The sequence below is a fragment of the Pongo abelii genome, chromosome 19 (genome assembly GCF_028885655.2).
Source record: "Pongo abelii isolate AG06213 chromosome 19, NHGRI_mPonAbe1-v2.0_pri, whole genome shotgun sequence".
NCBI lineage: Eukaryota > Metazoa > Chordata > Mammalia > Primates > Hominidae > Pongo > Pongo abelii.
In genome coordinates, this window is record NC_072004.2 from 15550960 (window position 1) to 15577512 (window position 26553).

General features: G+C 41.1%; 1 protein-coding gene across 5 annotated transcripts; it reads right to left on the reverse strand.

Annotated features, from left to right (window-relative positions):
* TVP23C (trans-golgi network vesicle protein 23 homolog C) lies at window positions 1-26537 on the reverse strand. Of its 5 annotated transcripts, none has more exons than XM_024234286.3 (8): window positions 26382-26537; window positions 18327-18409; window positions 16740-16884; window positions 10120-10209; window positions 8816-8947; window positions 4493-4588; window positions 3476-3604; window positions 1-1181 (listed from the first exon to the last, which is right to left on the reverse strand). In XM_024234286.3, exons 1-8 carry the CDS (start codon window positions 26391-26393, stop codon window positions 1155-1157), a joined length of 714 nt encoding a protein of 237 aa, XP_024090054.1. In that variant the 5' UTR covers window positions 26394-26537; the 3' UTR covers window positions 1-1154.
* Between the last annotated feature and the right edge of the window lie 16 nt (window positions 26538-26553).

Below are 26553 nucleotides of genomic sequence, written 5' to 3' on the forward strand. Positions count from 1 at the left end.
TGCCTTGTAAATAGTGTAATTTTATACAAATATAAAGTTTTGCACCTTCAAAGCTATCACTCCAATAAGACACTTATTCAATTAAACAAATAATCTTAAAAACTATTTTAACAATGTACAAATATATTCACAACATAATCTGCTGATTAAGGCTTCAACAAAGTGTATAATACCTACAACAGAATTTACAGATGCCTACAATAGTTTGTAGATTGGTTTAATTTACAGTTACATAGATTGCTTTAAGAAATACCATTAATACAAATGCATAATTTACAATATCCCCATTATAGCAAGAAAAAAATAGATTCAGAAAATAAAATGTCTTTTAGGCATTTATTATGCCAAGTATGTAAATTATTATTCTCATTATGACATGAGAATAATGCTCTTTTAGTGGTAAAAGATCTATTAGCTCAAGGTCCACTGAAGAGCTTTCAATCTAGCTATCCTTTCTGTAAAATAAATAGAACAGCAGCAATCTCTGGGTATTCCTTAAACTATGATGATTCCACTTATATTAACTGGGCCTTAAGTAGATGACTTCTTACAAACAAAAATAAAATTTTATAAAGTAGTTAATACCACTGGCCCTAATTGTTTTCACTTGCTTGCATACGTCTAAGAAATTTCCCCATGAAGTACGTATTAAAAACTAACAATTATTTCTAACTTATACATAAGCCAAAGTGCTCACTCTTACCATGGAAGCAAAACTTTCTCCTGAAAACAATCTACAGAAATAATATGTAAACATACAGAGCTTTGAGACAGACTAAGAACATCCTCCTATGTTCTATGGATCAAAATGCAAAGGTCTCCATTACCTATGTAAATGAACACTTTCATTAACTCGGGATATACTGATATTACACGGCGTGTGCATACCTATGGAATGTGCATACCTACACCACAGAACAAATCTTGACAATGTTTCTAGTGCCAACATATACTTTCTAGCCCCAACTGCTGGAAAGGAAATAAAAACTTAATATGAAAACTACTTTTCCTTTTTATAAATAAAGTTTTTAAAAGTGGAAAAACAAAGCCAACACTCCTCGTTGCAACATGGACTAAGCTCTAAAAGGTTGAGTCAAGAATCTCTTCAGTTGCAGTTGTTCCCCAATGTAACAAAGCACATAAGCTTTCTCTATTCAGGACGTCTGATCATCTCCAGTGTTCTGCAAAAGACAAAAAAAAAAAACTCCTTAATATCAAAGTTATTTCACTTCACACACCATGGACTTGGGGCCTAGGCCTAGGAAAACATTCTACATTTCTAAGCAGAGCATTACCTTACATACAATGGCCCAATCACATTAAAAAGTAGATATGCTAGGCCGGGCGCCGTGGCTTACACCTGTAATCCCAGCACTCTGGGAGGCCTAGGCGGATGGATCATGAGGTCAGGAGATCAAGACCATCCTGGCTAACACAGTAAAACCCCGTCTCTACTAAAAATACAAAAAATTAGCCAGGTGTGGTGGCAGGCGCCTGCAATCCCAGCTACTTGGGAGGCTGAGGCAGAAGAATGGTGTGAACCCGGGAGGTGGAGTTTGCAGTGAGCCGAGATTGCGCCACTGCACTCCAGCCTGGGCGACAGAGTGAGACTCTGTCTCAAAAAAATAAATAAATAAAAAAGTAGACATGCGCTAATGAAGTAAATCCATGGATACCATCATCCACCCAGCTGTCCAGTTTGTCTCATTTGAGCAGACGCCAGATACCATGTAAGACACTAACCCTATCCTTGTTATGCCAGGTTTAAGGTTTAATTTCACCTGTATTCCATGTCCCTCCCCACCTTCGGAAACACTGAAAATTCTAAGGAAAAAAACCTAATAAGCACATACATGAAAGTTACCCTAAGGTGGACCACAGTAAAGGTATATTGGGGCCATGCAAAATTCCTTCAGAATGAGATGATCATGTCCCTACATGAATATTCATTTTCTCTACTTTTCATCTTCTGTGAGAGAAACTGTACAGTAGAATAAAAAGAACAATAAATTTTGAGTACAGAGGGCTGGGTTTAAGATCTAGCTTTGTACCACTTATTAGCTGTATAATCTTAAGTAAATAATTTAATTTCTCAGGGCTTTAGTTATCTAAAATGTAATCCCTGGACCAGCGCCCTCAGTACCACCCAGAAACTTGGGAGAAATGCAAATTATGAGACTCCACCCCCAGATCTACTGAATAAGGAGTCTGGAGGTGGAACCCAGCAATCTTGTGCCCTCTAGGTGATTCTCATGTATGTTCAGGTTTGAGAATCCCTGTCCTACATAACATCACTTGCCTAACCTACTGTACTAACCAAATGCAACGTATTACTCATATAAAGACCGAGCCACGGCCGGGCACCGTCGCTCACGCCTGTAATCCCAGCACTTTGGGAGGCCGAGGCGGGCGGATCACGAGGTCAGGAGATCGAGACCATCCTGGCTAACACGGTGAAACCCCGTCTCTACTAAAAATACAAAAAAATTAGCCGGGCGTGGTGGCGGCGCCTGTAGTCCCAGCTACTCGGGAGGCTGATGCGGGAGAATGGTGTGAACCCAGGAGGCGGAGCTTGCTGTAAGCCGAGATCGCGCCACTGCACTCCAGCCTGGGCGACAGAGCAAGACTCTGTCTCAAGAAAAAAAAAAAAAAAAAAAAAAAAAGACCTAGTCACTTTTCCCAAGAGATTTAACCAATAATTATTTACCTATGACTACTACTCATCCTGCTGAAAACCCTGATGTTGGGGTATTATAGTAAAATCCTTATGTTCTAGGGGGAAAAAAACATCTGAGCACAAATGTTATGGTCTTATTGTGATTCAACTGTTCTCCCTAAAACCATGCAACATACAGGCTGGGCACGGTGGCTCACGCCTGTAATCCCAGCACTTTGGGAGGCCGAGGCAGGCAGATCACGAGGTCATGAGATGGAGACCATCCTGGCTAACACGGTAAAATCCCGTCTCTACTGAAAATACAAAAAATTAGCTGGGCATGGTGGCATGCGCCTGTAATCCCAGCTACTCAGGAGGCTGAGGCAGGAGAATCACATGAACCCAGGGGGCAGAGGTTGCCGTGAGCCGAGATCGCACCACTACACTCCAGCCTAGGTGACAGAGCAAAACTCTGTCTCAAAAAAAAAAAATAAAAACATACAACATACATTCTGCAAGGGCATTCACTTAAAGCTCCCATAATTGATGAAAAACAACTGAACTTAAAAGTAATTTTTAAAAAATAAGTTATTATCAATGATAGTTTATCCTTCCTGGCTTTAAAATAATTTTAGGATACTGACAATACACTTCCAGACTGTCTTGAACACCCCCAAAGAGCAATTAAAACATCTTTATCATTATATTTATATAACTATATGCCTTTAAAACTTCTGTTCAGGAGCGTTTCATAAAAATTAAACTATGAAAGTTAGAAATAATTGCATTAGTCACTGATCACATCCAGAAAACACTTACTTGTCTTAAAAACTGCTTTCCAAAATATGAAGTAGCCATGCTGGTTAAATTCTTTCTGCTGCCCACCTTACACCTGATGTAACCATACAGGTTGGCACCTTGTAGCACCACACCCATAATAACCACCGCCTGGGACAAGGGAAAAAATAATCAATGGTTACTGGCCTGAAATTGACCTTTCTCTGTGCCTTAAATGAGACAAGGCAGATTGTCATGAGAAAGAGAGGGAAGAGGAAGTTCTGCAAAGCCATGATTGTGCCAGTTGAGATTTTCCAGAGACAGTTGCCAGAACAGACCCATCTGATAGACGCTCTGCACAAGGCACAAGTCATTCACCCAGCAAGTATTTACTGAACACAACTGCTCTATGTGCCAGGCACCATGCTAGCTGCTGGGGATGCAGTGCAGGGGGAGCCTTCTTGCTCTCTGTTTCCCATTGGTCTGTGAGTAAAGTTAGGAAAAGTAAATGAGACTCAGGAAAGGTTCAAATGTTAATTATTCCTATAAGAATTACAAAAGAACGGTCAAGAGGTAGATCAAGTTCAATAAACTGAGAGCAGGTAGGGGTGAATCTCTGCTCTATGTGACAACTGGCTTCTGGTAGAGGGGATGCAATGCCCTAAGGCATAAATCAACAGATGCCTGCCTGCCTTCCCTGAGGAGGGAGACAACTCCAAGGGGAACTGTACTTCTGCAGAGCTGTTTGTTCCTTTGAGTTTCATTTTCTCACCTATGGTGATCCCACTAGGATCAATGAGAAGTGAGAAAAAGAAACTCAAAACCCATTCTTTAAAAATTTCTAATTAATCTTAATTAGAAAAATTGAGACAATGTGAGGAATTTCAAAGGTTAAAGATTCTAATACAGCGATCAGCAAAGTTCTTCTGTAAAGGGTCAAATCATAAATATTTCAGACCATATGGTCTCTGTTGCAATTACTCAACTCTGCTGTTCTAATCCAAAGGCAGCCATAGACAATATATAAGTGGGCAAGGCTGTTTTTCAATAAAAACTTACAAAAACAGGTGTCGGGCTGGATTTGGTCTGCAGGCTATAGTTTGCCAACCCTTGTTCTGGAATAAACAGCTCATCCACCATTCTAGTCTTTTGTATCTGTGACAAACAAAGCAGCTCAATGAAATGTCGTTTTCCAATCTAGATTTATTATCCTTACCCTCAACAAGATGTATAGCTGATTTTAATGTTTAATTAATAGATTTAAATGTTTGATTAATGAACAGGTTCACATTCCTAGTAAAAGAAGAGGAGATGGTACTTTCTGTTCTAAACTTATGTTTCATGGAATTAAACGTGTTAGTTTAAATAAATAAACAGTGCTAGTTTCCTAAATAAATATAAAACTGTGTATTTATTTGAATAAATTTCCTTTTAATTTCCCATGCTTCTCAAATAGGGGCGCTGCTGGGTATGTATATATCAACATGCCAGGGTACACCTGAATTCAAAGACCAATCACAGGTCCTGTTAAGGCATCAATTTACTCAATGGCAACAAATGTTAAAATCTGTAAGTTAAACTTCTGGTTTATGATGGTGCAGTGAAGTCAGACATGAAGATCTCCCTCCCCTTAAGGTACAAACAGCAAACAGCATTTTTAAAAACACAAATAAACTAATACCAACAAACATAAAAAAGGGCTGGTGGCCAAAGAAAGAGCCAGGTTGGAGCAGCTCTACACAGCTCCAAACTCTGCAAAGAAGCTCTAAGGAAAATTTCACTAATAATTACCATCCCCAGCATAGAAAAGCAAAAGACCCGAGAAAAAAATGCAGAAATAGCCATGACAGCAGAAACTCCTCCCAACTAACAATGACCCAAAAAGGCAGGAAAATCCCTGCAGCTGGCCATAGTGGTGCCACCGGGTGGGAAGAAGGCAGGAGAGGAAGCGCAGAAGGATCAATAATCATGAGAGATGATCATCTTAAGAGAAGTGAGGAGGTGGGAGACTCATGGAGAGACTGGGTGAAGCCCATTCTCGTCCTGTGATCTTAACCCATTTATTTTTATTATTTTTATTTATTTATTTATTTTTATTTATTTATTTTTTGAGACGGAGTCTCGCTCTGTCGCTCAAGCTGGAGTGCAGTGGCACGATCTCGGCTCACTGCAAACTCCGCCTCCTGGGTTCACTCCATTCTCCTGCCTCAGCTTCCCGAGTCACTGGGACTACAGGTGCCTGCCACCACACCCAGCTAATTTTTTGTATTTTTAGTAGAGACGGGGTTTCACCGTGTTAGCCAGGATGGTCTTGATCTCCTGACCTTGTGATCCGCCCGCCTCGGCCTCCCAAAGTGCTGGGATTACAGGCATGAGCCACCACGCCAAGGTCTTAACCCATTTATGCTGTAGGCTGCAATTTTGTGAATTTCTGCATGAGTGAAAAATCAGACCTTGGTGATGACCTTGAGCAGTAGGATATAAATAACTCCTACATGCTTAGCGTTCCAATAATGGAACGCTAAGCATAAGTAGGTTAACACAGGCTCAAACTGGCTTTCACATAACCTCTCCCTGTTTTGTTTTAAGGAAGTAGTAACACTGCTAGAAAAAGACTGGGCTGACTCTCTTGGATGGATGCTAAAGCTCCAAGGTCTTACAAACAATCCAAAGCAGAAGGGAAGAACCAGAAGAGAGTGCACAGCCAACCAGCAGACAAGAGCCCCACTAAGGAAGAGAACGCAAAACCAGGCAGCCCAGCCAAGACAGCTAGAGCCTGGCAAGTTCTCCACATCGCACATCACATCTGTGTCTTCAGGACACCAAACCCAGCACTGCAACTCCAGCTCAGAGCAGCAGCCACATGCCTCAAGATATCAGGAGAAGGTGATCAAGGGGGATTCACCCGCACTAAACCAGCAGAAAGAGAAGGGCTGGACAGGACTGTCACTGTAAGGATAAGCAAAATGGGTAAGGAAAAAGGGAAGTGCATTTATGCAAAACTATAGCAAAAAAAGAAAAAAGAAGCATAGTATACAGAAGACAGGTGAAGAATCTACTCGAAAAGAAAAAAAAACCCACCAAAGTAAAAGCATTCCTGGGACTATTTCACCCTACAGAAAAACCTAAAGATAAGAACTCAAAAAGCATGAGGGTGAGATAACAGGAGATGAAAATGGAGCTGACAAAGCTAAGGAAATACAGAGAGAAGCCTTAACTGAGCACCTAAAATAGTTACTGTTCTCTCCTCTGCACTCTCTACCCCATTACTTTGTATCATTAACTAACATCCCCTACTGTATTTTTTACTGTTTGTCTACCTTCCACTAGAACATAAGCTCTACTGGAGCAGTCAACTTGTTTACCTGTCCCCTAATTTATCCCCGTGTCCCCAGACAGCTCTGACATAAGAGTCAACTCTTAAAACTGCTGAATAAATAAGAAAAAGATGAATAATTAAAGCAACAAGAAAATAGTAGATGAGAACAAATAAAAAGGATCCAACATAAACCTAACTGGTACCTCAAAATGAAAGGTCAAAGCATAGAACATAAATAAATGCAAAGATTTAACAGAAAAAATTTTCCTGATTCCAAGCAAAACTTTAGTCTGCCTGTCAGAAAGGCACAGACTCCAGAAAACTTGATATGGAAAGATAAATACAGATACATCTGGGTTACACGAACTGAAAAAAAACACCTTATGGGGAGAGATTACAAAGGTTAAGCCTGGCCTCAGACTTCTCCAAGATATTCAATGAAAGAAAATGATGGAATAGCATCTTCCAAAAAGAAACAAACTGTGACCCAAGAATATTAATCCAGCCAGGTCATCATTTAAGAATAGTCAATAGGCTCATATGTTTAAACATGAGTCAAAAGAAAATGTAGTCAACCAATAAGTAAAAGGAGAAGCTGCAGTAAGACTGGTGATAGGCAATGAATCGACTTTTTTAAAAAACAGATCAAATACTGAACAACCAGTAAGAAATATGTTTTCAAAAGATAACTATTATAAAACTTGGTAACACAAAAATAACATTGGAACAAACAAGAGAGAAAGGAGGAAAGTCATGGGAAGGAATATGAGTGTTTATTTTCTTCCCTTTCTAAACAGAGTCTATTAAGTCAATAAACAGGTTTAAGTACATTAATTAATGTTACAAAGAAAACCACTAGAAGGACTAAAATAAGACTATAATAAGCAAAACTAGAGGTAGGAGGAGGGAGAAGTTAAAGAAACCATATTAGCGTAAAGTTTCCCATTTTCCAGAGCAGGAACTCCATAAATATTGAATAAATTTCCTAATTCATGAAAGAGCGTAATGATATAAACATATAAAGTAATTAAAGGTAACTACCAGAAGAACTGAAAAAAGACAATAAGCTTCCAAATCCAAAGAAGGAAAGTATGAATGTATGAGCACACACAAAGAAAAAAAGAACCTATATCGCAAAATAGGACTAAGAAAATACTACAAATTAGGAGGAAAAACATAATTCAGGCCAAAATATATCTGATATCAATAAATATTGTGTGAAAATTCACACAATATTTATTGATATCAGATATAAGACAGAATAAGAAAAAATAATAAAAGATAAAAAAAGAATAAGACTCACAAATTGGGTCAAGTGAGAAACTATATTTTCCAAAGACAGCAGCAACAATATCTCCTCTTCCACAAAGTCTTCTAGCACCTTCTTATTCCTTATCAAGAGTAGAGCCTCATTCCCATTTCCTTGAATGTGAGTGGGCAGCAGAAGTGATGCTATGACATCTTAGGCTAGATTGTAAAAGCTTGTGAGCTAGAACACCCCACAAGTGTAGTACTAGGCCGCCACGTAAGCAGTCCCACCACCACGAGGCCACCATGCCATGAGGAAGCCCAAACGAAGGCACATGGAAAAACATGTGGAGAGGCCATGGGACCTCATGAAGAGGAGATGGCTCACAACCCCCATCATTCCAACTACTGTCTGACTACAACTACTCAAGACCCCAAGCCAGAATCTCCCAGCAGAGCCCTTCCCAAGATCCTGACCCATAGAAACTGTGAGATAATGGCTGTTGTTGCTCTAAGCCACTATGTTTTGGAGTGATTTGTTAGGCAGCAATAGGTAACCAAAACAGATTACCAACCATTATTTCCAGAAAACACAACTAATATCCTAGAAAACTGGTGGAAAGGGGTCTTTTAGGATCTCTTCTCCAGTATTATAGAGAAAGGTAAAGTTGGGAAGCAAAACTTGGGAATTACATGATGAAGCTGCCTATTCAAGATAAGTCCCTAATGATAAGGACTCAGTTGTAGTTGTTGCTTCCTATGATGACCATCAGACATCTTAATGGATTATTTGAAAGTTCCACACTGATACTCACCAACCACTTTACTCTGAAGGAGAAGAGTGCACTAAAGGCAAATATCACCCACAGTACTGGACAGGCAATAAGTCCCAACCAAAAGATTCTTGATTCAGCCTCTGACACCGTTTTATTCTCTTGAGAGGACTCCTATAAAAGAACATAAATTCAATTATCATGTTGTGAGATTTATCAATAAAAAGTTCAACATGTTTAATAAAAAACATATTACCAGTTCAATATGTTTAATAAAAAACATATTACCCACAAGTTCAAATATTAATACACACAGCCCAACTCCTAAGTTAGAACCCAAAAATACATGACTATCACTCTTGTAATTTTAGGAACTGATCTATAACTCAATAATTTTGCATTTTCAGGGCAGGATGGATGGTTTACCACAACTCACGACAGTAAAGAGTGGTCTCTGATAGGCTTCTATTCAATTCTTCTTGCACTTGTACTATTTATTCATAAGGAAGCTCTAAATGATACCTTTCTGACCAATGATCAAGGAAATCACAGTTATAATCATTCTGGAGACTAAAAGGTCAAATTAGGGTCCAGAGGAAAAAAAAAAAACGGAATCAAGGGATTCTGGACAATAATCAAAATGTCTTAGCAATACCCAGGAATTTACAAGGATGGTAAGTGTTTCCAAGGTAGATTCTATAATATAAAAGAATACAGGCTCATTGAACACAGTGCCACTTTCTTAAAATAACTTGTCAATACCCTTGGTGTACTGTCACCAAGAATTTGGTCCTCTGCTTCCAAAACTTATTTCCACGAGGAAAGTGAATATTCACTATAGTGTAGCAGGCTAACCTAAAACAGACCAGGACCCCCAGGGCTCCTGAAGGCAGAAGCTTGAGGAATAGAGTGCTCCGATCAGATATTCTATCCAGCTGCACTCCTCCTCCTTTTTCCTGCCCAGAAATGAAAGACGACCACAGGAGCAAAGACAGAACAAGATGTTGAAAGCAGTTATCTGCTGGGCATAGAGGGATTTATGGAGACACTAACGAAGGCAACACAGAGATCTTTTATCAGCAATCCCTGACAGGCAGCTTAGCACACTGTATAAACTCTGACCCAGTGTCTTCCCTCAAAGGATTCTGTTCTGTATGTTGCTTGTTTCTGGTCTGAACTAGACAGAAAAATGCGTTAAATTCTAGAAGGCCATCTCCTTTAGTGCTGACATGCCAAGTGATTTGGTATAGTGTTTTTAATTCTGAATACTTCATCTTCCAGTATTTAAATATAGTCTACAAATAATTTAGCTGATAACGTTATTTAAAACAAAAAAGGCACTTTACCTTTCTAGATTCAAATACCCAATGGCTCTTTCCATCTTCATCAATGTGATTCCACCAACGTAGGCCAACCATTAGTCTACCTGTGACATTCTGGTGAAGATTAATATAAACAGGCACATTTTAGAAGCATTATTTAAAGATCTATCACAAGCTCCCATCTTAGTGTAACATTTCAAAAACAAAAACCTTCAGCTTTACCTCCATAATATCCAGTTAGCAAAGACTACTATGTATCAGGCCTGGCTAAATGATTAAGTAAAATGGTAATGGCAGGACTAATAGGGGTAGAGGTGACAGAGCAAGCAACAAGTCCACCCATAAACATTACACCTTCTCTTTTCCCTCATGAACAATTTGCCCTTTCTCCAGTTCCCGAATTTTCCCTAAACCCCTTGCTATTTGGTTACTGTGACCTACTTTACATCCTGCCTATAGCCACATATATTTTACAACTACGTATCCCTGAAAATGATTATAGACACTGGCCTTCAGTCAGTCTCTCAAGTGTACCAAGCTCTTTTCCTACTTACTAAGGTAACAAATTAGTTTGATAGCTTTCCTAATCTTTATTTACTCAACAAATATTTACTGAGCGTCTACTATGTGCTGGTAATACAACAGTGACTAACAGATACCAACTCCTTCCTCAGGGAAAGAGGTGAAGAGAGGCAGACAACCAATGCACAAATGTACCATTACCAACTGAGTTAAGTCCTGCAAGGGAAAAGTGTGGGATGCTTGAAGAGTATAACAGGGAAATTTGATCTAGTCTGGGTATCAGAAAATGACTCTCTGAGGAGTCAACATTTGGAATGAAATATAAAGGATAAATAAGAATCAACAGTACTGCGGATGTTTAATTAATGGTGTCCACTAATAGATTCAGTGGTTCTGTGAACCTCGATGGGTAAAAAAAAATGTTACCTTCATTAACCTCTGGCTAAAATTTAGCATATCTTTAAATTATGAATGTGGACAACAAACTATGAATGTAGGTAAAATTAAAAACACCCTGACACAATAGAAATCACAGGCATTTTTTTATTTTGTACTATATTTGCTGCAGTTACCTCAAAATATTGTAGTTTTGTTTTTGTTTTGTTTCGTTTTTTGTTTTTGAGACAGAGTTTCGGTCTTGTTGCCCAGGTTGGCATGCAACGGGGCGATCTCAGCTCACCGCAACCCCTGCCTCCCGGGTTCAAAGGATTCTCCTGCCTCAGCCTCCCAAGTAGCAGGGATTACAGGCATGCGCCATCACGCCCAGCTAACTTTGTATTTTTAGTAGAGATGGGGTTTCTCCATGTTGGTCAGGCTGGTCTCAAACTCCCAACCTCAGGTGATTCACCCACCTTGGCCTGCCAAAGTGCTGGAATTACAGGCATAAGCCACCACGCACGGCCTCAAAATACTATTTATGCTCACCACTGCTTTCAAAGTAGTTAGCATATCATTAAATTATGAATGTAGACAACAAACTATGAATATAGGTAAAATTAAAAACACCCTGACACAATAGAAACCACAGACATTTTTCATTTTGTACTATACTTGCTGCAGTTATCTTAACATATTGTTTATGCTCACCACTGCTTTGAAAGTAGTTATCAGACCTGCCACTAGATCTTACCATTAATAAATTCATAAAGTATAGTAGTACTCCCTTATCTGCAGGGGATACATTCCAAGACCCCCAGCAGATGCCTGAAATTGTGGATAATACCAAACCTTATATATGCTACATTTTTTCCTATACGTACATACCTATGATAATGCTTAATTTATAAATAATGCACAGTAAGAGATTAATAACAAGAAATAAAAATAGAACAATTGTAACAACATAATCTAATAAAAGTTATGTGAATGTAGTTCTCGCTCCTCACACAGTATCTTACTGTTTAGTGTAGCGTACAGCAGTAACTGAAACCGCAGAAAGTGAAACCTCAGATAATGGGGCAACTACTACACACATAACTCAATCAGAAATTTACTTTTTTAATATTTTTAAATTATATTTCAATATAAGTGACTTCCTTTGAAATCTTATGTATTTTATATATGTGAAAACTTATTCATGAGTCTATGAAATGGGCCCACGGCATAAAAAGATTAGGAATCCCTGTATGAAGGTGATGTGGGAGGAAGAAGAGCATTCCAGATACAGCAGTAGGCAATGACGCCCTAATGAAGAAAGTACAATCTATGGATTTATGGGACTCAGTCATTAATTGGATATGGAGTAGGAAGGAGGCAACTGATACATTTCTGGTTTGCTCAAGTAAAAAAATAGTGATTCCAGACCCCGTGAAAGGGAACACTCAAAGAAGAAGAGCTTCTGGGGAGTGGAAGATGACAAGTAGTATTTTACACATGTTAAGATATAAGATGCCTGGCCAGGCATGGTGGCTCACTTGGGTTCAAGACCAGCCTGGCTAACATAGTGAAACCCTGCCTCTACTAAAAATACAAAAATTCGCTGGGCATGGTGGTGCATGCCTGTAGTCTCAGCTATCCAGGAGGGTGAGGCAGGAGAATCGCTTGAACCCCAGGAGGCAGAGGTTGCAGTGAGCCGAGATCACACCACTGCATTCCAGCTTGGGTGACAAAGCAAGATTTCGTCTCAAAAAAGAAAAAAGATTTGAGATGCCTTCAAGACAGCCACATAAAAACGTCAAGAAGACACATGGAGAGGCCTTGAGTTGTGAGGACAAACCTGAATGGAGATACAGATCTGGGAGGCAACACAGCTTACAGATCAGCAATCGAAACCAGAAGCACAGATGGCACTCCTTAGGAAAGGAATACAGGAGAAGAAAAGGAAGAGTCTTATGAGACCAAAATTCCTATAGGAGAGATGCTAAGTTAAAAAAAAAAAAAAAAAAAGAGCTGGCAAGGAAGACCTAAACCAGAGGTCTCTTCTATAGGTATTTTCAAAGAATGCTCTCGGAATACTTTCAAACTCTTCTGTGTTCCCATTTTCTAACTCTTTATTTCCTGCTTTTATCTTTATTAGTTTATTTTCCTAATTTCTCAGGCTTATTGATTGTTTTTGAAATTTCTGGACTCAAGTAGTCCATTATTTTCCCTCTTTCTTGTCTAAAATAAAAGCCTTTAGTCTATTATTTTCCCTCTGAATTCAGTTTTTGACATATTCAGAAAGCTTAACTGTAAATGATCACCATTAAGGTATAAATAACCTATATTTACAGTTTTTGCTTCCTTTTAAACCCAAGATATGTAGTAATTCGCTTTTTAAAAAGAATTCCAATTTTGACAACTACTTTCTATTAATTTCTAGTTCTGTTTCATTGGACTAGAAAATGTAGGTGCTTTGGGCAATTTTATTTCGATTTTCTTCACAGTGATATTTAGTCAATTTTTGTAAATGCTGCACAGGCACTTAACAAGAAAGTATTCTCTCTGTCATACAAAGTCCCAAATACTGCTATCAAATTGATGTTGCCAATTATTTCATTCAGATCTTTCAGAACTTATTTATTTTTTGGCACTTTGGTTTGTTAAAGATAGTAGTTTGTTAGACTTATCATAATGCTTTTCTATTTTCTAATATTTCCAATTTTTTTACTATACATAGTTTGATATAATTTTACTCTGTGAATGATCTTCACTGTGATTCATAAAATGACCTTTTTTTGTTCCTCTTAGTGCTTTCTTACTCTGATCCATATCTCATCTGATAATAATACAATGCCAAGTTTCTTTTTGTTTGAGTTGATCTGATGTTATCTTTGCCTTCTTTTATTTTTTCTAATGTCATTAATTTGGTTAGATCTTTTGTTTGGACTTTGATTTCTGACCAATCTTAGTATTCACGTCTTTAAATGGGTAGTTTAATCAAATTACATTTCCTATTATAATGAATTTGCTATTACTTACATCACTTTATACATGTACTTACTGATTTAAGATTCCTTGACAGTTGCTTTGTTTTCCTTCTTTTGCTCTATGAACTGTTTTACTTGCTCCATCTTCTCCAGTGTTGCAGAAGATACACGACTGGTTTTAAATTTTACTAATAGTTGCCATTAAATTTTTTTTTTTTTTTTTTTTGAGATGGAGCCTTGCTCTGTCGCCCAGGCTAGAGTGCAGTGGCGCGATCTCGGCTCACTGCAAGCTCCGCCTCCTGCCTCAGCCTCCTGAGTAGCTGGGACTACAGGTGCCTGCCACCACGCCCAGCTCATTTTTTTTTTTATTTTTAGCAGAGATGGGGTTTCACCATGTTAGCCAGGATGGTCTCTATCTCCTGACCTCATGATCCGCCCACCTCAGCCTCCCAAAGTGCTGGGATTATAGGCGTGAGCCACCACGCCCAGCCATAGTTGCCATTAAATTTTTTAAACCATTATTTAACCTTTTTTACTCAATTTGTCAGAGTGAAGAATAAAATAAAAACCAATATAAGCTTTAGCATTTAAGCATACCTTTAAAATATTTTCCCTTCTCTACCTCTTCTTTATCTTCATTAACATCACCTAGGGCAAGCCTATCCAACCCTCTGCCCACAGGCCTCATGCTGCCCAGGACAGCTTTGAATGCGGCCCAAGAGAAATTCGTAAACTTTCTTAAAACATTATGAGATGTTTTTGTGTGTGATTTTTTTTTTAAGCTCATCAGCTAATGTTAGTGTATTTTATGTGTGGCCCAAGACAATTCTTTCCTCCACTGTGGCCCAGGGAAACCAAAAGATTGGACACCTAGGGGTTTAGATGAAGATTGATTTTTTGTTTTTTTAGTAAGTACATTGAGATTTATAACAATTATGACACATCTCTATTTTAACTGTTTCAGAACCCTGCTTATCCCAAGTCCACTTAATAATTTCCCTATTCTTGACTTCTTAATTTTGCTTCATATCTCCATTGTTTGGCTATCTATAAGTAATTTTGCGAAGGATAAAAGGATGCCATTTTTTAAGCCCTTGTTTAAAAACAAAAATAAACAAACAAATAAACCTTATCAGAAAATAAACTATTTTGATCACATTTTTTAAAACTCTAAACCCAGAAAAATTTTAAGAGTTTGGAAATTACCAGGAAGAACTGACTGGAAAGCATGTTCTATTTGGCTGAACAGAAATTTTACGAACAACAAAAAGAAACGTGTATCAAAACTATGAGCAGTATGTACTAAATACCTTGGAGCATAAAGTAACAGAAGAAATTCAAAGAAATGCAAGCCAAAGAAGACTGGACAAAAGAAAAACCTAAAGAAAATAGACCTTTGAAATCTTCCTTCTCAGCATTATGCAGCCTATGGAAACTGGCCATCATCAAGCCAACCACTTCAGATATCTTTAAGAATTAAAAGATGGCCAGGCGCAGTGGCTCACGCCTGTAATCCCAGTACTTTGGGAGGCTGAGGCGGGCAGATCACTTGAGGTCAGAAGTTCAAGACCAGCCTGACCAACATGAAGAAACCCCGTCTGTACTAAAAATGCAAAAAAATTAGCCAGGCGTGGTGGTACATGCCTGTAATCCCAGGTACTCGGGAGGCTGAGGCAGGAGAATCACCTGAACCCAGGAGGTAGAGGTTGCGGTGAGCCAAGATCACGCCATTGCACTGCAGCCTGGGCAACAAGAGCAAAACTCCATCTCAAAAAAAAAAAAAAAAAAAGAATTAAAAGATCTAAAAATGGCTATATTGGTGGGTGTGAATAAGGCTGTAAGATCTTACTAGTCTTTGAATCAGTATATGTTTCTGAAACTCCAAAATCAGCCTTTGATTTTTTTCTCCACTATTTTACTATGAGTATTTTCGAACACACAAAGTTAAATTTTACAGTGAATACCCAAATATCTATCATCTAGAGTCCATATTTAATATTTTATTATGCTTACCTATTTATTATGTACCTATCTATCCATCCATCCATCTCTCTAATCATTGTTCTTGAGTTTGAAACCATTTCTTACACTCCTTTCTATCCCCTACAGCAGGGTGTCTCAACCTTGGCACAACTGACATTTTGGGTCAGGTAGTTCTTTGTTGCAGACGGGCCGTCCTGTGTGTTAGGATATTTAGCAGCATACCTGCCCTCTAGCCACTAGATGTCAACAGCACACTCCTCCCACCTCCAGTCGTGACAACTAAAAACGTTTTTGGACACTGACAAATATTCAGTGGGTGGCAAGCTTGTCTCTGGTTGAGAAACACTGCCTTAAAGCATCCATAGGAGCCTTTTCAAAAGGTAGGTATTTTTCAGGTATTTGCGGACAAACTACACTGGGGCCTTATCTAGAAATTATATACAACACACCTACAGGTAAGCCTGAAGCAAAACCCATGGTATGGATTAGAAGCAACATTGTAGGGTCTATGGTTGCTAGTCACATTTGTTTATTTGACTTTAAAGCTGATGTAGGTTAGAATATGGCACAGAAAAATCAGCAGCACAGTAACCTACATGTCTCATCTTGTATTGTCAAAGGGAAAAAATGAAAAAAAAAAAACAACCACATGCAATTTGATATATCTAGCACTTTAACACAGATGAGGTTTGAAGTAACAAAAGATTAACAATAATGCAAAATGCTAACTCATATTTTTATACATCATTTTCATATTAAATATAATTTTAAAATAAAAACAATCAAAATTACCTTCACTGCCCAAAAGTCACATGACAACAACAAGATAATTGTCACCATACAGGTAATAAAGCTGCTGCTGAGCAACTCACAGAGAAGATAGACGATGATAGCACTGACTCGAAAGAATAAGTGGAAAAACGATGCTACTGGATGTCTGAAAACCAAAACACAATGAAAGAAATGCAATTACATTTTACTACAGGTACTAGCAAATGTAGAGAAAAATGTTTTAGCCATCGTGTAACTGTGAAGAGTTTTGTCAAAATAAAAGAGACGACTTTAGGAGGAAGCAAACCTCCTAGCTCTCTTTTTCTTAAGCCCCACTATTTGACTAGGCCCTGTAGTTAACAGAAAATACACTATGCACAGATGACTTTAACACCTCATTGAATATAAACTTTCACAAAATAGATAATAAAGAATTTTACCTCTCTTGGAGAAATAAGGAAACTATATCTTAGAATTTGAATCCTATTTTCAAATCATGCCAAAAGAATTTCTTAGCCCTCAGAAATCACTCAGACGTTAAGACAAAGTTATCAGGTAGAGTTTGTTTCTTTTTTTTTTTTTTGAGACGGAGTCTCGCTCTGCCGCCCAGGCTGGAGTGTGGTGGTGCAATCTCGGCTCACTGCAAACTTCACCTCCTGGGTTCACACCATTCTCCTGCCTCAGCCTCCTGAGTAGATGGGACTACAGGCGCCCGCCACCATGCCCGGCTAATTTTTTGTATGTTTTAGTAGAGATGGGGTTTCACCACGTTAGCCAGCATGATCTCGATCTCCTGACCTCGTGATCCACCTGCCTTGGCCTCCCAAAGTGCTGGGATTACAGGCGTGAGCCATCGCGCCCAGCCTGTTTCTTGTTTTTTAATAGCTTTTTTGAGATATAATTCACATATCATACAATTTACTTATTTAAGGTAAACAATCTAATGGTTTTTAGTACATTCACAGATTTGTACAACCATCACTCCAATTTTACAACTTTTCATTACCCCAGACAGAATCTTTGTACCCACTGGCAGTCATTCCCCATTTACCTTCAAACCCCTCAGCTTCTGGCAACAGCTAATCTATCTTCTGTCTCTACAGATTTGCCTATTCTGGACATTTCATATAAATGAAATCATACAATATGTGGTCTTTTGTGACTGGCATGAAAGATGAAAGAAAAGTAAAAAACAGCATTTTAGCAGGGTTCAAGTAGAATTTGCTTTTGATAAATTAATTTCTTTAGAGAGAATTAAATTTAGAATAGAAATGTTATGTGATTTTGAAATGTGCACAATAAATCAAAATGTAATATATCTATAGAAACTATATAAAGAAATGGTACATTCTTGGAAAATAGCAGAATTAAAAACACAGGTGTTCAAATAATTGGATTTGCTGATTTTAAAACTCAGTATTAAGTATGCCAATTATTCACAAGAAAATCTGAAATGTCATCTTTGTCTTACACTAAATGTCAAATTAGCAACATGCAGTATTCACAAGCACACTGAAACAACTCTGCCTCGACTCCCATCAACTAGCACTGACATACATACAGAACAGCACTGGACACTAACACAGCTCATTCAACTTCTCCTCCTACCTGATTTTGGCTTTTCTTGGTCTATTAGTCGTCTCCTCTTCCGCATCAAACAGTGAAACATCTTCAGTGTCATCATTACTATCCTGGTAGGAAAAATAAATGGTCAAGAAGCAAAACAAAATTCATTGTTTATACAGCCACTGCATGCAAAGCTGCATACTCATCAAAACAGAAGATAAAATAATGTGGTTACAGCATCAGGAATTCAAAACCTAGGAAAAGGACACATGCAGATCCTCCACCCCGCCTCCTCAAATCATCTGGCAAAAACCCCAGAGAATAATCCAAGTCTCAGCTCCTCCATCCCTGCCCCTAGGCTGCACCATCTGAGAAAACTCTGGGGTGCAGATGAGGCTACTACAAACTTAACACCTATCCTCCTCACCTGTTCTCTCCCAAGTCACAGAGCAAGCCAGGCTACTGGGGATAATCTCAAGGTTTCTGGCTCCTTCACAAAATCATGTGACTGCATCCTTAGTTCCATGACCCCTTCTCACAACTCCTTCTCTTCTTATCCAAGGCTAAACCAATTATTTGTGCTCAGAATAACTTCTTTTCATGCCTCCTCGGGGACTTGTTTCATCATTTTCCCCTGTATTTACACTTTCTTCTATCTTCAAGTCTATCTATTGGATCTTTCTTTTTTGTTGTTGTTGAAATGGAGTTTTGCTCATCACCCAGGCTGGAGTACAATGGCACGATCTTGGCTCACTGCAACCTCCACCTCCCGGGTTCAAACGATTCTCCTGCTTCAGCCTTCCAAGTTACTGAGATTACAGGCGTGTGCCACCACACCCAGCTAATTTTCGTATTTTTAGTTGAGACGGGGTTTCACCATGTTGGCCAGGCTGGTCTTGAACTCCTGACCTCAGGTGATCTGTCCACCTCGGCCTCCCAAAGTGCTGGCATTACAGGCATGAGCCACCACGCCCGGCCTCTATTGAATCTTTCTAATCAGCATATGCATATAAACTTCTTCAAGGCCACTTATTAGGCAAAAAAAGATTTTTTTAAGAACCCTGATCCTGAATCTCCCCTTCAATCCTCTCCCTTCCCAAAGCATTGCTTCCTTTTACAACCTTAGGCTTTTTTTTTTTTTTTTTGAGAAGGAGTCTCGCTCTGTCACTCAGGCTGGAGTGCAGTGGCGTGGCCTCAGCTCACTGCAACCTCTGCCTCCTGGGTTCAAGTGATTCTCCTGCCTCACCTTTCCAAGTAGCTGGGACTACAGGCACGTGCCACCATGCCTGGCTAATTTTTTGTATTTTTTTAGTGGAGACAGGTTTCACCGTGTTAGCCAGGAGATTTCATGACCTTGTGATCCATCCGCCTCGGCCTCCCAAGTGCTAGGATTACAGGCGTGAGCCACCATGCCCAGCCCCATAACCTTAGGCTTCTAAGAGTGGTTCCCACCTCAATTCACTGCGATTCCCCTCAACTACAACAAACCTGATCCCGTTCCTCTCCTAGCACCACTCACCAGCCTCCCTGCCTTTATCCCTCTCTATTCCAGCCTCTCCTTTACATTACCCAGAGCAATCCTCCCAATATGGAAATCACACCATGTCACTCTACTGCTCAAATTTTTCAATGGCATCCCTACAAGTATAGGATAAAATTTAACTCCTTCACATAAAGCATAGAAGATCACAGAATCTAATGCCCTCTACTTGCTTCTGACACTGTCTTCAGTGAGCACTGAAGCAATACTGTTACTACATGGTCTCTAAGAAACACTACGATCTCTCTCCCATCTCCTGCCTTTCACATGTTGTCTCAGAAAACTCTTCCCTTCCCCATGCCCTGCTCACCACCAAATACCAAATCATCCTTCAAGTTTTTTAGCTGAAATACTGAAATAGCTGAAAACCTGTCTCTGAGATCCCCATGTTCCCACAGCACTTGGACAAATCTCCATTTGAACAATTATCTCAGAGTATTCTTATTGCACGTCTACCCGCTCCTACCTCCTACCTCCATATAGATTAAGCTGCTGGAGGACCTAGAAGACAAGGTTTTTGTTTTTTTTTTTTGAGACAGAGTCTTGCTCTGTCGCCCAGGCTGGAGTACAGTGGTACGGTCTCAGCTTACTGCAACCTCCACCTTCTGGGTTCAAGCTAGATTCTAGTGCCTCAGCCTCCCGAGTAGCTGGGATTACAGGAGTGCGTCTCGGCTAATTAGCTTGGCTAATTTTTGTATTTTTAGTAGAGACAGAGTCTCACCACATTGGCCAGGCTGGTTTCAAACTCCTGAACTCAAGCGATCCGCCCACCTCACCCTCCCAAAGTGCTGGGATTATAGGTGTGAGCCACCACGCCCAACCAGGACTGTCTGCATGGTAGTAAATCCTAGTGTCTAGCAGAGCATTCAGCCAAGTGGTACAATATTTGTTGAAGGCACGAGTAAATAAGCAAAGGAGGCTATAATATACAGCTGACTGTGATCAGGGCTGAGAAATCTAAGTGCAAATGGGAGCCAGGGAAGGAAGCAAATCATTCCTACTACAGGGCACTGGAGAAGCTTTCTGGAGGAGAGTTTGCCAGCTGGGCCCTGACAGTCCGCGTAGGCCTCCCTAGACTAGGTATATTTTGAAAGGCACAGGTGGGAATACAGGAAGTTTGTCTAAGAAATGGCCAAATAGCTCATGCAGTAAGTGACGGATGCGAGAAGCTCCTATTGAGCTAAGGCTGAAAAGGTAAAATGGATTCAGATCTATGAGACTAGTGGTTCTCAACCTTGGCTACAACTAGAATGCTCTTTTTCTTAAAAAACAAACAAACAAAAAAGGCTGATACTTGGATCCAGCCCTCAGTGGTTCAGATATAATTGCTTTGAGGTGTGATCATAACATAGAGCAAGACTGAGATCCACCGTATGATGTTATGAATAAAAAGCTGAGGCCTTCTGCTCTCCATCCCAACAGTCTAATCGCCATCCAGCAGCCAGGGAGACTTTTTCACATCAAATCGTATCATTCCCCTACTGAAACCCCTCAGCACTATGACTGAAAAACAGACTCCCTATCATGACCTATCATGATCTGGTCCCTACCAATCTCTAAGACCTTATCTCAGGCCACTCACTCTTCATTAACTGTGGTAGGCTGAATACCTCCTCACCCCTGCCAAAAATGTTTAGGTTCTAACCCCTGGAACCTGTGAATATGTAAATTTACTTGGCAAAAAGAATTTCACAGATGAAATTAAGTTAAGGATCTTGAGGTCAAGAGATCACCCTGGATTATCCAGGCTGGCCAGATGACGTGATCACAATGGTCCTTACAAGAGAAACAAAGGAGGGTCAGTGAGAGACAGTGATGAAACAAGCAAAGTAGAGATGAGAGACAGAGATTTGAACACGCTGTGCTGATGGCATTAAGATGGGGAAGGGATCCCAGGTGTTTAGAAGCTGAATCAGGCAAGGAAACTGATTCTCCAGAACCCCTGCCCACACCTTGATGTTTAACCCCTTGAGCCTCATTCTGCACTTCTGACCACCAGAACTTTACAGCAGTACATATGACTCTGCTGCTGCAGTAGCAATAGGAAATTTATACAGTACCTAAGCTCCTGCCAGACTGGACTTTTTTGTTTTTTGACAGAGGGTCTGGCTCTCGCCCAGGGTGGAGTGCAGTGGAGCAATCAGGGGTCACTACTGCAGGCTCTACATCTCAGCCTCCTGAGTACTGCAAGCCACCATACCTAATATTTTAATTTCTTGCAGAAATGGGGTCTCGCTATGTTGCCCAAGCTAGTCTCAAACTCCCGGGCTCAAGCAATTCTCCTGCCTTAGCCTCCCAAAGTGCTACGATTAGAGGCATGAGCCACCATGCCCAAGCTGGCCTTCTTTTCAGTTCCTTAAACATGCCAAACTTGGGCCCCATCAGGTTCTTTTGCACTTATGGTTCATACTACCTAGAACACTCTTCTCTTACCCTGCTCTCTGAAAGACTGGTTTCTTCTCATTTATTCAGTAAATACTGAGTGCCTACCAAGTGCCAGGTACTGCTGTAAGTGGTACAGATTTAAAAAAAAAAAAAAAGACAAATAGCTCTGCACTCCTGGAGTTACATTTACTAAGATGGGGAAGACCATGGACACAAAAGATTTCAGGGCAAAATCAGCAGTTTGATTTTGGACATTTTAAGATGCTAGTATTTTTAAAACCAAAAAGCATTGAAAGGGAGATCCATTGGAGTGAAGTGTAAGACTGCATGTTCTGACTCACCTGTTAAAAAGAAAATTCTGGCTACTGTAGTAAAAATCTGGAGGGGGAGGGGGGAGGAAGGAGGGACAAAAGCACGAAGCTAGGAGACTGGTTAGGAAACTACTTTAATCACGAGGCCAAGAAGTAACGGCTTGGTCTAGGGTGGATGCAGTGGAGGTGATGAAAAATAGATTCCAAATACATTTTAAGGAAAAGCTGACAGGATTTGCTGATGGACTGACTGGGGAGGTGGAGGAAGGGTAAATAAAAGGAATCAAGAAAGATTCCAAAGTTTTTGTCCTGAACAACTAAAAAGATAAAGATGGCTAAGACAGACTCCTGGCATTCCAATAATTAGAGATCACAAAGATAAGAAGGAATAGGCTGTGGGGACTGAAAAAGAAGTACCAAAGAACATGAGGTGAGCCAGGAGGGGGCAGTGTCCTGGAAACCAAACAAAGTGTCTCCAAGAGGAGGATCCATCATCTGTGTCAAATGCTGCTCACAAGTAAGATAAAAACCAAAAAGAGACCACTGTATTTTTTTTCTTTTTTTTTGAGATGGAGTCTCTGTCGCCAGGCTGGAGTGCAATGGAGTGATCTTGGCTCACTGCAACTTCCACCTCCCGGGTTCAAGCGATTCCCCTGCGTCAGCCCTCAGCCTCCCGAGTAGCTGAGACTACAGGCACATGCCACCACCCCCAGCTAATTTTTGTATTTTTAGTAGAGACAGGGTTTCACCATGTTGGCCAGGATGGTCTCGATCTCTTGACCTCATGATCCACCCACCATGGCCTCCCAAAGTGCTGGGATTACAGCCATGAGCCCTGCGCCCAGCCATGACCACTGTATTTTTAACAGGTCATCGGGGAACTCAGTAAAAGCAGTTCCAGTATGGTTGGGAGAGGGGAAGAAAGACTGACTAGAATGAATACAAGAGAGACTAGAAGAATTAAAAGACAAGTATATATGATACAAGTCTTTAAAGGAAAAAGAATGGAGTGACCAGTGAAAGAGCATGTGGTGTCAAGTTTTCATTTTTTTTTTTTTTTCTTTTTTTGAGACGGAGTCTGGCTCTGTCGCCCAGGCTGGAGTGCAGTGGTGTGATCTCGGCTCACTGCAAGCTCCGCCTCCCGGGTTTACGCCATTCTCCTGCCTCAGCTTCCCGAGTAGCTGGGACTACAGGTGTCCGCCACCACAGCCGGCTAATTTTTTGTTTTTTAGTACAGACGGGGTTTCACCGTGTTAGCCAGGATGGTCTCGATCTCCTGACCTCGTGATCCACCCGCCTCGGCCTCCCAAAGTGCTGGGATTACAGGCGTGAGCCACCGCGCCCGGCCAAGTTTTCATTTTTTAAGGTAAGAGAAATTAAAACACGTTTATATGTGTTTTATATGTGAGCAAATGTTTAAAAGGATTAAAAAATTGATGATGCAAGAAAGAGAATTACTGGAACAATGCCTTCCAGTAGGCAAGAGGAGACGGAAACCAGGACACAGTAGACATGAAGACCTAAGAATGGAGCACTGACAGTCCAATTATCATAAAAGAATATGAGACCCTGAGTAAACATGCAAATAAATAGGCAGCTAGTGTGAAAATTGTCTTCCGATGGCTTCCATTTTCAGTGAAACAAGAAGCAACGTTACCAGCTGAGAGAGGATAAGAGAAGAAACGTTGAAGACTTGAGTTTTAATAGTTGCCTAAGGCGAGAGGGTGAAGGGGCTATGGAAATGTAGAATGACCGCCAGGCAGCACGAAAGGCTCGACTGAGGTTTCACGTCACAAACTTACCAAGCGGGAACAGTTGGCCAGGCCTGGCGGCTCACGCCTGTAATCCCAGCACTTTGGAAGGCCGAGGCGGGTGGATCACCTGAGGTCAGGAGCTCAAGACCAGCCTGGTTAACATGGTGAAACCCCATCTCTACTAAAAATACAAAAATTAGCCGGGCGTGGTGGAAGGCGCCTGTAATCCCAGCTACTCTGGAGGGTGAGGCAGAAGAATCGCTTGAACTCGGGAGGCGGAGGTTGCAGTGAGCCGAGATCACACCATTGCACTCCAGCCTGGGCAACAAGAGTGAAACGCCGTCTCACAAATGAATAAATGAATAAATAAATAAATAAATAAATAAATAGTGGGAACAGTCAACATGGTTATGTTTCTCCAACCTCATCCGGCCTGGGCACAGGTTCAAATGTCAGAAGTACGTGAACCTGAACAACTCCATCTTCAATAGGAGCTGGGTAAAATGAGGCTGAAACCTACTGGGCTGCATTCCCAGATAGGGCATTCTAAGTCATAGAATATGTGAGGTCGGCACAAAATACAGGTCATAAAGACCTTGCTGAAAAAACAGGCTGCAATAAAGGAGCCAGCTAAAATCCACCAAGACCAAGATGGCCACGAGAGTGACCACTGGTCGTCTTCACTACTACACTCCCATCAGCGCCATGCCAGTTTACAAATGCCATGGCAACATCAGGAAGTTACTCTCTATGATCTAAAAAGGGGAGGAATGAATAATTCACCCCTTGTTAACCATATCACTAAGAAATACCCATAAAAATGGGCCACCAGCAGCCCTCCAGGCTGCTCTATGGAGTAGCCATTCCTTTACTTTCCTAATAAACTTGCTTTCACTTTGCACTGTGGACTCACCCTGAATTCCTTCTTGCCAGTGGCCCCAGCCAGTGGCCCCATCTCGGCTCACTGCAACCTCAGCCTCCCCAGTTCAAGCGATTCTCCTGCCTCAGCCTCCCGAGTAGCTGGGACTACAGGCATGCACCACCACGCCCAACTAATTTTTGTATTTTTAGTAGAGACAGGGTTTCACCAAGTTGGCCAGGATGATCTCGATCTCTTGACCTCATGATCCACCACCTCGTCCTCCCAAAGTGCTAGGATTACAGGCATGAGTCACCACGCCCGGTCAAGGACCTTCTTTTCGGGTCTGGATCGGGACACCTTTCCTGTAATACAGCTGAATTTAACCATTATTAGGTTTTCTCCACTCGAGGCATCTCCTCATAAGCAGTCTTTCCTGACCATAAATCTTAGTTGTCCTATCCTCAGACATTTGTTATTTCATCACCCTGCCTTTGCAATTATCTGAAAATATCTTTGGTTATATAATTTATCGTGTCTCCCCACCCAACCCCCATCTCCTAGAACCCACTTCCCTAACCCGAAAATACGGGGCAAGAAACCTGTCTGTACTGGTCACAACCCTATCCCCGGGCCTACAACCGTGTCTGAGTCATAGTAACCCCTCAACAAATTTTGTGTGAACCGACAGAAAAAAACACTTAAGACAATCTAAGTGACTATAAACAGTAGTTTTTTCTAAAAAGATTATTAATCTTATGAGTCTCTGGTTGCCAACATGTGGACTACAATTAACTCTAAGAGCACAAAGGAGAGAATCACCAACAACATTAGTTTGGAAACAGCAATTTGAAAGCCAGGCTCTGGCGGTGTCGCCGATTCCTACAAGATAGCACCGCACCCCTGAGTGTCAGGGAGCCTTATAAGAGGCCCGCAGGCCGCTCCTCAACTCCGCCCCCGCAATAAGGGTTGAGGAAAGAGAGACCCCCGCTCGCGCTGGTTAACAATGGGCGTCTCCACAGCCGCAAGAAGCACTTGCTCGGCGCCGCACGGGTCACGCCTCCCCCAGCGGCCTCAGAACCCCCAGCAGCCCTCCTCAGACAACTACCCACAGCCCTCCACTCCCGGCCGCTCCGCTCCTCCTCCAGTTCGAGTAGCGGGCGCGGGGGACGCGGGCTCCAGTCCCACGGAAGCTGCAGAGCCAGTTCCAGGAGCCGCCACCCTCCCAGCGCGCCCTCAGACCCTCACCTGCTGCAACATGGCGGCCCCACGCCAGCCCTACTTCCGGGAGCCACGTCAGCGCAGCAGCGTACGGGTCCGAGTCGGAACTGACGTGACCCGTCACCAAGGGCCAGCGGGGACCACTGTACGAGCCCCAGTCCGGCCTCACTTCCGCTTGGAGGGAGCAACTCCAGGGGCG